This window comes from Ictidomys tridecemlineatus, chromosome 16 (assembly GCF_052094955.1).
Source record: "Ictidomys tridecemlineatus isolate mIctTri1 chromosome 16, mIctTri1.hap1, whole genome shotgun sequence".
In the NCBI taxonomy this organism is placed as follows: Eukaryota; Metazoa; Chordata; class Mammalia; order Rodentia; family Sciuridae; genus Ictidomys; species Ictidomys tridecemlineatus.
The window spans coordinates 45,585,510-45,598,862 of record NC_135492.1 but is presented as its reverse complement, the minus strand read 5'-3'; the positions used below and the strand labels follow the sequence as shown (position 1 = coordinate 45,598,862).

General features: G+C 50.0%; 1 protein-coding gene across 18 annotated transcripts in view; it reads left to right on the top strand.

Annotated features, from left to right (window-relative positions):
- The window catches only part of Itpr1 (inositol 1,4,5-trisphosphate receptor type 1), a 301,702-nt gene that overhangs the window by 242,287 nt on the left and 46,062 nt on the right, over positions 1-13,353 (top strand). For all 18 annotated transcript variants that reach the window (XM_078033540.1, XM_078033553.1, XM_078033547.1 and 15 more), the window contains 4 exons: positions 1,283-1,378; positions 4,082-4,204; positions 5,411-5,515; positions 8,165-8,357. In XM_078033540.1, the coding sequence (XP_077889666.1) occupies positions 1,283-1,378; positions 4,082-4,204; positions 5,411-5,515; positions 8,165-8,357 (517 nt within the window). The remainder of the gene's footprint in view (positions 1-1,282; positions 1,379-4,081; positions 4,205-5,410; positions 5,516-8,164; positions 8,358-13,353) is intronic.

Genomic DNA, 13,353 nt, shown 5'->3' with positions numbered 1-13,353 from the left:
TTTGGGTATATGGATTTTTGGGGGAGGAGGGGGCAGTGGTTTTAGCTCCTTTCGAGAAATTTTGCTTTACACCTGATTTGAGCATCGTGCAAACACACCGTTTATCAGCCACTGGACTACTCTGAGACATTCATGTGCTCCAGGGCAGCATTTCAGTGACCTGTTCCACTAATTCAACAGTCTGATGATCTGAGGATAATTATAGAAAGTTCTGTCTTATGACAGCACAGCAACCTAACTGAGCTGCTGTGAAGCTTGGGGAGGAACACCCCCCCCCAAAAAAAAAAAACCAAGATCTTTGGAGTCCTATAAACAAAAAGCATAGAAATCCTTATGGCCCAGGACCTCAAGTGAGGTCAAGCCAAGATCCACAGGGTGTAGCCACATGGGCACTGTTAATAGGATGGGAACACAGAGCTTGGCAGGCAGGCAGGCAGTGTTCCTCTGGGTCACTCTGGTTAAGTGTGTTAGTTGTACTCTCATGGTATTTGGAGTTATGGGTACTGATGGAAATATTTTCAGACCACGAAGAACTATCCTGGTTGCCTTGTCTTCTCTGGCCTGCTGGGCTGAGCAGCAGTGTCCCTACACTCATCTGCCCCTGCAGAGAACTTGCCACTCCACTCCTCAGGAGCATCAAGTCAGCATGGGCCTGTGCACAGCCATGTCACCAAGAGTGACAGTCCAGTCAGGCCTCCACGTGTGCCTCTCAATATCTGCAGGGTCAGCCAACCGCAGGATCAAAATATTTGAGGAAAAATTATTGCACCTATGCTGAAAACGTACAGACAGTCTTGTTCTTGTTATTATTTCCTAAAAAAATATAGCACAGCAACAATTATTGACCTTGTACTTTTACATTGTGTTATGTATTATCATAAATAGTCCAGAGAAGAAGTATTTGGAAGGATGTTCTCAGTTATATGCACAGACTATACCATTTTCTATAAGGGACCTGAGCATCCCTGGGTTTTGGTTCCCCAGGGGTCCTGGGACCGATCCCCCATGGAGACTGGTGGGTGACTGGCACCCGCCAACACCCAGGTTTAGAATTCCAATACTTGCTAGTCTTCCAACAGCTGACACCTGTGTCTCTTTGACCTGAATCGGATTGTGTGCATGTCGCGGGGTCTGAAGGTAGCACCTCCTCTGCCTGTTGCAGAGCGTCTGTGCCATCCTCTCCCCACCAGGTGGATGCCTGTCTGACTAGCCAGGCTGCACACCTGAGTCCCCCGCCCTCGCATCTCCCCTGCCTCTCTCACCCTGGCTTTTCTCCAACTAGAACAACGCTTCCAAGTTGCTGCTGGCCATCATGGAGAGCAGACACGACAGTGAGAATGCCGAGAGGATCCTCTACAACATGCGGCCGAAGGAGCTGGTGAGTTGGGAACATCAAAGTAGGACCTGGGACCCACTCAAGGAAGCTTTCTTCAAGATTCATCAAACCAGAAGGATGAAGAAAACTTGCAATTCAGGCCCCTGAGCCGGTGGGGAGGTGAAGCGTAGGGCACTGGACATGTGTTCCCTGTCCCTGGAGCATCCAGAAGCCACCTTCTCTGTCTTCCGCTCATGGAGGACTGGGTGCAGAGCATGGTCAAGTTCACTGGCCAAGTTCAGATGCATTACGGTGAGGTTTTGGCAGCCATTTGACCTCTCCAACCTCACACTTCCCTGATTCATAAAAGAAAGATGAAGTCACCTGGGCCAAAGCGTTGTTTTCAAGACTAGATGAGAAGGTTCACATCTAGCCCAGTGCAGTGCTGACACACGATAGTCCTCTGTGAATCGAAGCCCCTTTTCTGCTCACCCCTATTCTTTGCTGATATTTTTGCCACATCTTTGTCCAGGGGTGACAAGATCACATCCGTTCTTGTTGCCAGTGGTCTGGACAATGGAAGAGAAGTTTCTTGGGTGGCTGGCGTGCTTTCTTGGCTTGAGTTTTCTTTGGAGAAAACACGATCTGGTTTATTTTTGAGGGGTGATATTCACAGGGGGCTGTGACTTCCAGGTTGGAGTTGGGGCTGCAGACTGTCAGACGAGGAGCGTTCAGAGATGGTGACAAGAGCAGAGGGCAGAGCTCTCTTTTTGGACTTTTCCCCATACAAACAAACTGCAGCTGACAGACTTAAATGAGGGCATTAAAACAGCTCTGCCTCCTGCTGACCTAGATGTGCACAGGCCAAAGTCCCTTCATGTATTTCTTTATTTAAAGTTAAGAGCAGCCCAGTTCTTTGATCTCCGAGGTCAGGGAATAAGGTCTCAGCCCGAGCTGGGAGTCCTCTGTGCGTTTGCGTAACAGCTTGTATAACTGGGAGTGCTGGGGACTCAGGGTTATCTTTCTTGAGTAGGGTCAGCATGACCTTGCAGAGATCCCGTTCATGAACTAAGAAAGCACCCAGCTCTTCTGGCCTGTCCTGGGTGGGGAAATGCCAGCACCCCATGCTGTGGCTGCCTCTAGCTCCTGGTTGGCCCCGTTGTGCTTGGAGAACATCATTCTGGCTCACAGGAGGAGTCGGACTTCCTGGAACAAATATGGCTCTAAGTGTCTAGATAGAGGGACGCTCAGATGTCCAGTGTGTGTGTGCAAGCGTGCACTGTGTGTGTTGTGGCCCTGCATCCTACACAACATGCTGTCTGCCTGATTGGATATTGGAGGGAACTTGGCAGGAATCAAAGCTCAGAGAAGGAGGCTTTGTCTCCAAAGTTCAACCCAGTGCCTGAACTGGCCTCAGTGCAGAAATGGGTGGCTCTCCACGTGTTTGATTTGGGGTAATGAGTAATAATTCCAGATTGCTGCCTTGTGGCTAAACTGCCTTCTGAACCGTCAAAAAAGCCAAAATACCAACAAACAAACAAAAAAAAATGAATCTTTCATACGATTTAGGGGGTGGAGGTGTTCTTACTCTTTAAATGATGAAATCCTGAACAATTTGTTCATTTAATAAATCCTGGCCAGGCCCTCCATCAGCTAGGGCACCGTGCTGGGCACTAGGGCAGGGTCTGGATACAGGCAGACTTGGCTCCTGCTCCCTGGGAGGTGAGGTGAGTGGAAACAGCAAGATAGGGACAGAAAGGCTCCAGGATGCTGGAGGCATGAGCCAAGCCAAGTGCATAGAACCAGGGACAGAGCTGTGGCACTGTGAAGGCGTCCAAGCTCATTAACTGTGACTTCATCAGTGTTCTTTTCTCTTAGTGTCTTTGTCCATAAAGAAATGGAACCTCTGGTAACTTTATAAAATGTTTGTGAGCATTAATTTTTTTTTGGGGGGGGGTGGTGCTGGGGATTGAACCCAAGGCCTTGCACATTCGAGGGAAGCACTCTACCGAGTGAACCAGAGCCTCAGCCCTATGAGCATTACATTTTTAAAAAGAACATGAAAATAGTAAGCACGGTGCCTGGCACCAAGGAGAAGCGGTCAATAGATGTTACTAGTTGTCTATTATTTTCACATAGTGTAGGCTTGTCAGGGAAGGGAACTGAATAAGAAAAATATTTCACAGCCAGGCACAGTTATGCACATTCCAGTGACTCAGGAGACTGGGACAGGGGGATCACAAGTTTGAGGCCAGCCTCAGCAATTTAGCAAGACCTGTTGCAAAAAGGTGGTGTAGTTCAGTGGTGGAGTGACCCTGGGTTCAATCCCCAGCACCAAAAAAAAAAAAAAGAAAACAAGCTGTTCTGAAAACAAATGGATTTCTTAGCAGATTTTTCCTAAAAGGACAAAATTGGGATTAAGGAGAGTTGATGGAAAGAAATGTGGAGATAGGAAAATTCAGGCTTCTAACTTACATTTATATCATATTTGCCTTTTCAAAGTGCTTTTATAGCCATTGCCCCCTTTTAAATTAGGAGCCATAGAATATCTCTTGCTCCAAGTAGAGTAAATGAATTTGCTTCTTGTCTGTGGAGGGTAAAGGTCTCGACTGCTTGCAGCAGTGTTAGGAGGATTCTGAGGCTGCGTTCCAAGCCCGCTAGGAAATGCTGCTGCACTGGGTGAGCAGCATCTGCCCCAGAGGGAAGATTACCACCTGGGTGCTACAGACGCCAGTCTTCAGAGGGTCCCCTCGGCCCTTCTTGCAGGTGGAAGTGATCAAGAAGGCTTACATGCAAGGCGAAGTCGAATTTGAGGATGGAGAAAATGGTGAGGACGGAGCTGCCTCCCCCAGGAATGTGGGGCACAACATCTACATATTAGCACACCAGGTATGAGCTCCTACGCCCCTGCAGACTCTGCGCCCAAGGCCACCAACCATTCCAAGCCCAAGGGCCTTCCGGAACTGAGGGCTGTGGGCCTGGGACTGGCCCTCCTTGATGGCCTTCTCTGAGGGCTGGCTGCACTCATGAGAGTGTGGCTCCCGGGAGTTTTGGCATCTGATCTGAGGCCCAGGACTTTTCTGTGCTGAGGTCACAGACTTGGAAATCCCCCTTATAAGCACCCACCCCTGGGCAGTAACAGTCGGTGGTTTATGATCTTGTCTGGAGTCCTGTGAAAGGCGTCCCAGCCTTTCTTATAAATACAGCCAAGTTTCTTAACAATCTAAAGGAGTAAACTCCAGCTTCTCCCCCAGCCGTATGTGAGGTCCGTGGGAACTTGTCGTTAGGACTTCCTTCTGCCTTGGGGGATAGGGTGATGCTCCGTGCCCTGGCATCCCAGTGTCTCCTTTCTTTATCCTGTTCCCTGTAGGAGGTTCTTAATCCTCTTTCCGGGTGCTGATGTCTCTTGGATTTTTGGGGGGTCTGGGCAGGCCGTAGCTCAGCTCCTGTTTCCTGTCCCCCTTGTCCCTCGAGCAGAGACCCGGCTATAAGCAATGATGGGGTTGGGCCCGAGGTTGGTAGGTCCCCACCCCATTTCTATCCCATGATTAGCATCTGACCTCCAAAAGGGCTTCTGAACATTCCACATGGAGGCTCTGCAGGACTGTCCAGAAAACCCTCCTGTCTACATAGAAATCAGGGGACCTTCATGAAGTGGCACGCCCTGTAATCCCAGCAGCTCCAGAGGCCGAGACAGGAGGATCGCAAGTTCAAAGCCAGCCTCAGCAATTTAGCAAGGCCCTCAGCAATTAGCAAGATCCTGTCTCAAAATAACAAATGAAAAGGGCTGGGGATCTGGCTCAGAGGCCGAGCCCCTTTGGGTTAAATCTCTGCTACCCCCTGCTCCCTGTAAAAAGAAAAGAAATGAAACCAAGGGGAAGCAAGGACTCTGTATGAGCTTCCAGGACTTTTCTACCAGGCTCTCCAAGTGACCCCCATGCAGAGGCACCTGGAGAGAAGGTAGCAAGCCTCCCAGCTCCTTTGCCCTCTGCTTGCTGCTGGTTGCGATGCACTGTTTGAAACTCGTAGCTAGAAAGAGCTCATGCATTCCTGTTGTGGAGATGTCGCCCCTGTGTTTCTGTACTTGTGTTCTAGTTGGCTCGGCACAACAAAGAACTTCAGACCATGCTGAAGCCTGGTGGCCAGGTGGATGGAGACGAAGCTCTGGAGTTCTATGCCAAGCACACGGCACAGATCGAGGTAAGCGTGGTCAGCCTGGCGCCGACCTTCAGTGCTGAGGCCTCCACTGAGCAATGCCCTGTGCCAGGCCTGTGCACATTCTTTATCTGAGCGGTGAAGGTGCTGTGAGCACCTCCTCTATACCAGGTCTTGTGTAAGGTGTGAATTAACCAGTGATGGCCGTCGGTCGTGTCTCTTGAGGGCTGGAGATGAAGTGGGCTCTGAGCAGAGCCAAACAGAGACATCTCACTCATGTCAGATTGTGGCCAGGCCACAAGGATATGGCATAAAAGAAAGCTCAGCAGAGGGGACGTGCTGCAGACTGTGATGCCCAGGAGGCCTGTTCTGAAGAGGTGGCCTCTGAGTGCAGACCCTCATGAACGGGCGAGGAGCTTCTCAGACCCTGGGAGGGGAGATTCTCGGGAGGATGGAGATGAGCAAGGCCCAGGGGCTGCAGTTCAGGGAGCTGAAGGGAGGGGGCAGCCCCGAGCCTGCAGAACTGGTGCACCATCCCTGGGAGAAGTCCAGACTGGAACCCAGGGCAATGGGACCACTAGGGAGCCTCACTCAGCCACACTACAGTCACATCTGCATGTTAAACCAAACAAAAAAGGTCTTACTAATAATCCTCCTTGAACTGGTTGGTAATGTCCCCATTTTTCACATGGAGAGTCACTGCCGTAAGGCTCAGGGGAGTCATGTTCCTTCTCCAACTCTCAGAGCTGGAATTTTAATCCCCGTCTGTCTGACCCCTGAGCCTGGGGATGTGTTTTATGTCCCCTGAATTGTCTCTTAGCATCCCAGGGAACACGGGCTTCCATCAGTCCTGCAGCAGTAAGGGATGATGCGTCACGTTTTGCCAACAAGGAAATATCCAAGCTCAGCATCAGCATTGAAAGGAGGGTTCACATTCACAAGGACTAGCACATTCCTTTGAGCAGCGGCATGTTCAAGATGGAGATTTTTCATGTGTTCTTCTCTGATGAATCAGGTTTCCAGGCCATCCTAATGTCATGTATCATTTCACTCATGTGCCAGAGTAGGTGAGCACATATTCTTGATTCATCATGTGTGTCGAGGAGCTTGGCCACAGGGCCAGTTCTGTCCTCTGGAACCCTTGGAAGACAAGTGTTAGGTGTTGGTGCCTTAGAATGTCAGAGGAGACCGGAACCTTAGAGGTCATTTTGTTGAGCTCCATGCTTTACTGGGGAGAAGACCCACTAGAGGCTGGAGAAGCACTAGAGAAGTTCTCCTGCCTCCCACTTTTAAGTGGCTTTTTTAAAAAAAAGGACAGAAATGCCTAGATGTCCCTGCCTTTGGCCAACACCCTCCCCTTCCCTCAGGTTTCCCCTGGTGGTTACCTGAGGGAACCAGGGAACAGTTCCCCACCTCCTGGGGCTTTCTTTGCAGCCCCAGTGTCCTCACTGGGAATCAGGCTAGGTGGCCCCAGGCTCGGGAACTCCTCCTGTTCCTTTTCCTCCTGAGCCCAGATGCACATCTCTCATGATGTCCTTCAGAAGAAGGCAGGACTGATTCCCAGTGGCTTGACTGTGTGGAGCAGACAGGTTCTCCATAGCAGGACACTGCAGAATGGTCCCTGCACCCCTGTTTACACCAGAATTACCTGGAGAGCTGGATCATGGGCAGGTTCTGGTCACTAACCCCTCACATTGTGATTCTAGTTCTATGAGGTTAGGTTGTGGGCAGAACTAGTGTGAGAACAAAGGCTTCCGAAACCCGAGTTCCAGCTAGATTCAGGAAGCACTGGTCTACGTCCCTCAGAGAATATGGAGCCAGGGCTTGGGAACCCGTCCCACCTCTGGGACACCTTCCCACTTGTGTTAGTCAGCTTTTCGTCACTGTGACCAAAATACCTGATAGGAAAAACCTAGAGGAGGAAAAGTTTATTTGGGGCTCAGTTTCAGAGATCTCAGTTCATGGTTAGAAAGTTTCATTGCTCTGGGCCCATGGCAAAGCAGAACATCATGACACCAGGTCCCAGCTAAGGGAAACCTCTCAGCTCGTGGCAGCCAGGAAGCAGGGAGGAGGAAGGCAGAGGAGGAGAGAGGGGACCAAGGGGCCACAGGAACAATGCACCCTTCCAGGGCACGCCCCCAGTGACCCACCTCTTCCAGCCACACCCTACCTGCCTGTGGTCACCGGGACCCGTCAGCCCATTAGGATGGACTGCTGAGGCTGCAGCTCTCAGTCCAGTCATTTCACCCTGTCCAGTGTGAGAGTTCTGTGTGGCTGCTGAGATGAAAATGAAATATAACGGAATATTCAGCTCCTCAGTTGCAGTAAGCATATGTGCTAATGCCCAGAGGCCACCTATGGCCCGCCATCCTCCTGGGCAGCATAGATGGAGAACCATCCCATCTTAGAGAAAGTTCTGTCAGGCAATAGCAGCCTCATGTGAATATGTATGTGAAACGCAATGTGATTTTCCGGTAAAAGCTGGTCACATTAAAACGAATGGGGTCTGAGGTTAGAAAAGCAGAGTTAACCAGAACTGGTTTTTACATTAGTCTGAGTGAGATGGCCCAGCCAAAGTCATCGAATCTGAAAAGTTTGTTCTTTATTGTTCTGAACCTCGAACCCCAAGTCCGCCTGCAGCCTACACAAGGTGTCGGAGGCGACCGCTGAGTCTCTCCTTTGTTTTTAAACCAGATTGTCCGATTAGACCGAACAATGGAACAGATTGTCTTCCCAGTACCCAGCATATGTGAATTCCTAACCAAGGAGTCAAAACTGCGAATATACTACACCACGGAGCGGGACGAGCAGGGTAGCAAGATCAACGACTTCTTCCTGCGCTCGGAAGACCTCTTCAACGAAATGAACTGGCAGAAGAAGCTGCGAGGTGGGTCCCAGTGCCGGGGACTTGCTCCTAAGAGGTGTGGTCCTGGGTGTCTCATAGACTCGAGCTGAGGGGTGCCTCTGCCTCCCAAGAGAAGCCACGTGGGGGTCATCTGTGTGCTTTCCTGGAGGCCAGTGGTGGCCCTTTAGTAGCTGATAAATGGGGCCAAGCCTCAGTGTGGCAGTTCCCCAGAGAGGCTTCCTTCATGCAGCATCTGTCCTGACTGGATGTGTGGCAGTTCCATGGATGACTTAGAATGCCCTTTTTTGTTGTAATCTCCATGTCAGAAATAGAAGTGGGGCATGGTGTAATCCCAGAAACTCAAGAGGCTCAAGCAGGAGGATTGCAAGTTTGAGGCCAGCTGCAGCAACTTAGGGAGGCCCTAACCCACTCAGCGAGACCCTGTGTCAAAATTAAAAAGGAGCTGGGGATGTCGCTCAGTGGTTCAAGCATCCCTGGGTTCAATCCCTGGCACCAAATAAATAAATAAATAAATAAAGAGGGCGATGAAAGACCAGGCCCTTGAGCGCCCAGGATGGTTCAGTGGGCAGAAAGTGCACTCGGCCTGATTGCTCATTTACTAGCACACCTGCTCTGGAGTCTCCCATGTTTCCCCTCATACCGAGGAGCTCAGGTTTGAGGCTCTAAATCATTTTATGGGCAGAATAACTTTTTATGTACGACACATCATTGCCCTCCAGCGAGTCCTATGGAGAGGCCCAGGCAGGCCTGTCTGAAATGACTCATGGTAGGCACCTTTATAGGGCTTCCGCAGGGGGCTCCCCTGCTCCTGGTTTTCATTAGGGGTTTAATATGGTCCTTCAGCCCCAACGACGAGCTTGGCACCAGCTGTTGTGGCCAACTTGAAAAGGATCATGTTTTATTTCTGTCAGGAGCCAGGCTTTTATTTGAAACGCTGAAGTCCAGCTACGACTGTGATCTTCTTGGCTCTTTCTATGGGGTGCGACTAGGGTTGGGGAGAGATGTGTCATAGGTCAGTTTCGGGGAACTCTCATCCTCTCCCTGATCCCTGCTAATCTGAGGACCAGACATGTCTCCTCTGCTGCTGCTTTACTTCTCTCCTCACCCACCTGCATCCTTAGCTTTGCTAGTGACAAAGAAGGTTGTCCAAGCAGATTGGCCAAAAGGTCCTATTCCCACCTCACCCCATCCCTATTCCTTTCTCGTCCGTCCCTAAGGGGCATCTTAAAACATTCTGGGCCATACCATCCTGTACCCACATGTCTCGAGTCTGACCCAGGGAGCAAAGGCTCACAGCAGTGAGCATGGGTATCCTCCTTGGTACAGACCTCAGAGGATGCAGGCACGATTCTACCACTGCCTGTCTTTGGAGCCTCCTGTAGATTCTTCCTCCGACACTCTTCCAATTTGGGCATCATGGTGAACACTGGCACTCCTGATAGCACCATGCTGGGCTGTAAGAAAGAGATGCCCCTGCCACGAGGAGGAGAAAAGCCCCATCTGCCTCGGGCTCACCTTTCTAGTTCTGTGCTAGAGAGAAGAGAGAACTGCTTTGTGGCTTCTGCCTGTCAGCGCGATGTACCACAGTCGCAGCTTTAGGGAATGGTCCCGATTTCATGCCTCCAAATCTTATCAATTAATTTTATGCTTATCAGTGAATGTGGCTGCTGAGTGGATCAGATATATTTCATCTCCCAGAATTGTTCGTCAATCCATATATATATATAGGGGGTGTACGTGTGTCTCTCTAAAAATCTGGTAAACCAACAGAGACCTTTCTGTTACGGTGTCTCACGTCGCTCTTTCTGAAATGGTGTCTCCAGCTGGGGAGATCGGGGGACCTCAGCCCCAAGGAGGAGGATGTCAGTTCCATTCTCTCTCTGCCACCCCCCTGCTCTGTGGCCCCCAGCAGGTGGGTTAACTGCTCCCAGACCTTCATCCATAAGTCGAGGAGCAGGATGACCTCTTGGACTCCTTTTATTCCAGAATGGCCATCTTGGCATTCCCAGATTCATGTCACAGTGTCACTCCTGCCTTCCTTTATTTTCAGTCTTTCTGTTTTTGGAAAACAGTTTTTATTTCTGTGAAGCTTAAACACAAGTATAGTTGTCAACTGGAAGATTTTAATTGGCTTCAAAGCTATCCTCTGGTAAGAGAGAAATTGAAAATAATAACTGAATTAAACATGATTTGCATATCTAGGGAGGGGAGAAGTATACTCATTAGAAGTGCAGTGAAGTTGAAATGCATTCTCCCCTTCCAAGGGTTTATCTTCTCTTCTAGTAATTCTGCAGAAGAGGTCTTTTCTGGCTTACTCACATAGCAGCTCAGCTTTACCTTTTACTGAACATCACCCGTGCTTTGGGACATCTGTAGCTGAGACTCCACTGTTAACGTTGCTTAGTGTTTTCTTCTGCAAGAACTGAGACACCCAGTTAGATGCTCTGCCCTGTAGAAACCCTGTTCTCTGCTTTGCTTACCCAGCACATGCAGCAGGCACGCAGGCACACACACCCTTCTCCCACCTGCATCCTGTCTCTGCCTCCCGCTCTGAAGGTCACAGCTCTGGTGAAGTCCAGACTGGGCTGTGAAAACTAGAAGAGGAAACTGAGATAGAGTTGCACATGCTCACGCCTGTGCCCTGTGACTGTCACTCTGATGGGCACAGAGCTGGGAAATGCTGCTTATACACATATATGTGGAATCCAGGTCAGCTGGCAAAGCCCAGTTCCTTTAAGCAAAAGGCTAGGAAAGAGTGTCACCAAAACGTGTCCTAGGTATAGTGAGTCAAATCACTCGCCCATCTGGGTTCATGGCATCCCACTGTCTTGCTGGACATGGCAGGATGTTGTTGATCCAGGCAACTTTTAGCCCCAAGGACATAGAAAACCTGCTGCAGGTTACAGTGGAGAACCCAACATGCGAAGGTTGTGGCTTCTTCCTTTGGAAGTGGGCAGACAACACAGGCATATTTTAAGTGGCTACATACCAAGCTGATTATGATTAGGCCTGTAGTCAGGCAGTGGCAGGTTATGCGAATATGGGAAAGGAAGACTTGGGAGGACAGGTGGGACCGGAATAGCATCTAGATGGGAAGTGGGGACTTAGCACAGCCAGAGAGCCTGCAGGAGGGGGAGATGTATCCGTCTTCTCTTGCTGCCGAAACCACTAGTCACGAATTCTGGTACCTACCACACCATTCTCACGAGCCTGTTATCAAATTGGTAGAGCCATGGCTGCCTGAGGTCCTGGGCTTTTGTCCCCTCCCTCCTCAAAGCCCAGAGTGTCTAGCAGAACCCTTCTTGTGTTGCATGGCTTTGGCTCTGAGTCTCCTGCTTCCGTCTTTCACATGCAAGGACTTGCAAGTCCTTTCTGTCATGTAAGGTAAGACAGTCACAGGCCCTGAGGATTAGGATAGGGACATTTAGGGCCCATCATTTTGCCTACTGTAGAATGCATGTTCATTGCATTTCATCACTGTGTACCAAGTTACCCACCAAATTTTAGTGGCTTGAAAAAGTAAATATTGATTTTTCTCACCGCTTTCTGGGGTCAGGAATTTGGGAGTAGCTTAGGGGGATGGTTCTGACTCAGAGTGTTTCAACTGAGACCCCAACCAGGGCCACCATCTGTGCATTTGCCTGGACTGGAACATCCACCTGTTGTTAGCTCACCCAGGTGGCTGTTGGCAGGGGTCTCAGTTCCTCTGCACATGGGCCTCTGGGTGAATCTGCTGCAAGTCCTCACAACCCAGCAGAGCCAATGGCTGAGTCCAGAGAGTGAGGAAGGCCACAGAGCCCTTCGTGACTACCCTTAGAAGTCAGGCACCAACAGTTGTGCTGTGTTCTGTTTATTAGAAGTGAGTTGCTGGCCCCACACACACTCGGGGGAGGAGAATTTAGCCACACCTTGTGAAGGGAAGAGTATCAGAGACCTTGTGGACATGGTTTTAGATCCTCACAAAGAGTACAGGGAGCCCTGAGGGACAGCACCTGTATAGACAGAATCATCACCAGACTGGGATGCAGAGGACAGGGAAGGGAAGAGGGAGAGGGTCCAGGCAGGTGGATGGAATACTGTTCCACATGCCCCAGGAAATAAGAGATGGCACCTCCAGGTGGGTCTCCAAGTACCTTCTTGCTCTTGGATTAACGCCACTTGGTTTAAAGGGCTGAATGTTTGTTCAGATTCAAAATGGTAGTACAATTTAAGTAGAATGCTAGTTTTATAAAAATAAGATGTACTTGTGAACTGCACATTTCTCAAGGTTGTACTGAGGTATCCTACAACGGATGCTCACATTGGCTCTCTGACCATCCTAGGCTTTGCCGGCTCCTTCCCCAACCCCCCAACTTACCACCTGCTTTTGGTACATCCGCGATGGGGAGAGATGCTGCGAATCTGTGCCTGTTCCTTAGCCTCAGCACCTCCTTACCGTTCATCTCTTCCTTCCAGTTCTGGAGTTTTCGTATCTAGATCAGAAAGGGGGCATCAGCCCCAAAAGAATCGCAGTTGCTTTTGTTTTCAAAGCCAGATGATCTTTCTTCTCAAGTTCGCTTCCTCAAGATGAATTATTACCCAGTGATTGGCCGGATCCTGGTTGGCCTCTCTGGAGTGGTCACACAAGCCATTTACCTTTAACCCCGGCACTGACCCCAGAGCATCGATCCCCTGGGTGATGGCATTGCCACACCCTCCACGCATTGCTGGGCATTCCCTTGTGTGTAAAATGAGGCCTCTTAATCTGAAGGCTGGGTTGCGACTCTGCAGTTAGGAAACATCGCCTCTTACCAAGTACAGACCTGCTGTGAGCGATTGTTAAGCACCCAGGGATCTGTCTGTTTGGACCCTAACCGAGTTCAGAAGGGAAGCTTCCAAAGGCTTGGCAGCTGCAAGTATCATTATAGGGCCATAGGGTTTGTCATTGGCCTCTGTGCTAAAGTTAAATGATGACTTCACTGGGGAAGGAGGAAAAAAAAAAGCATTCGAGGGACCCCTGCCCACATGCTCCATTGTC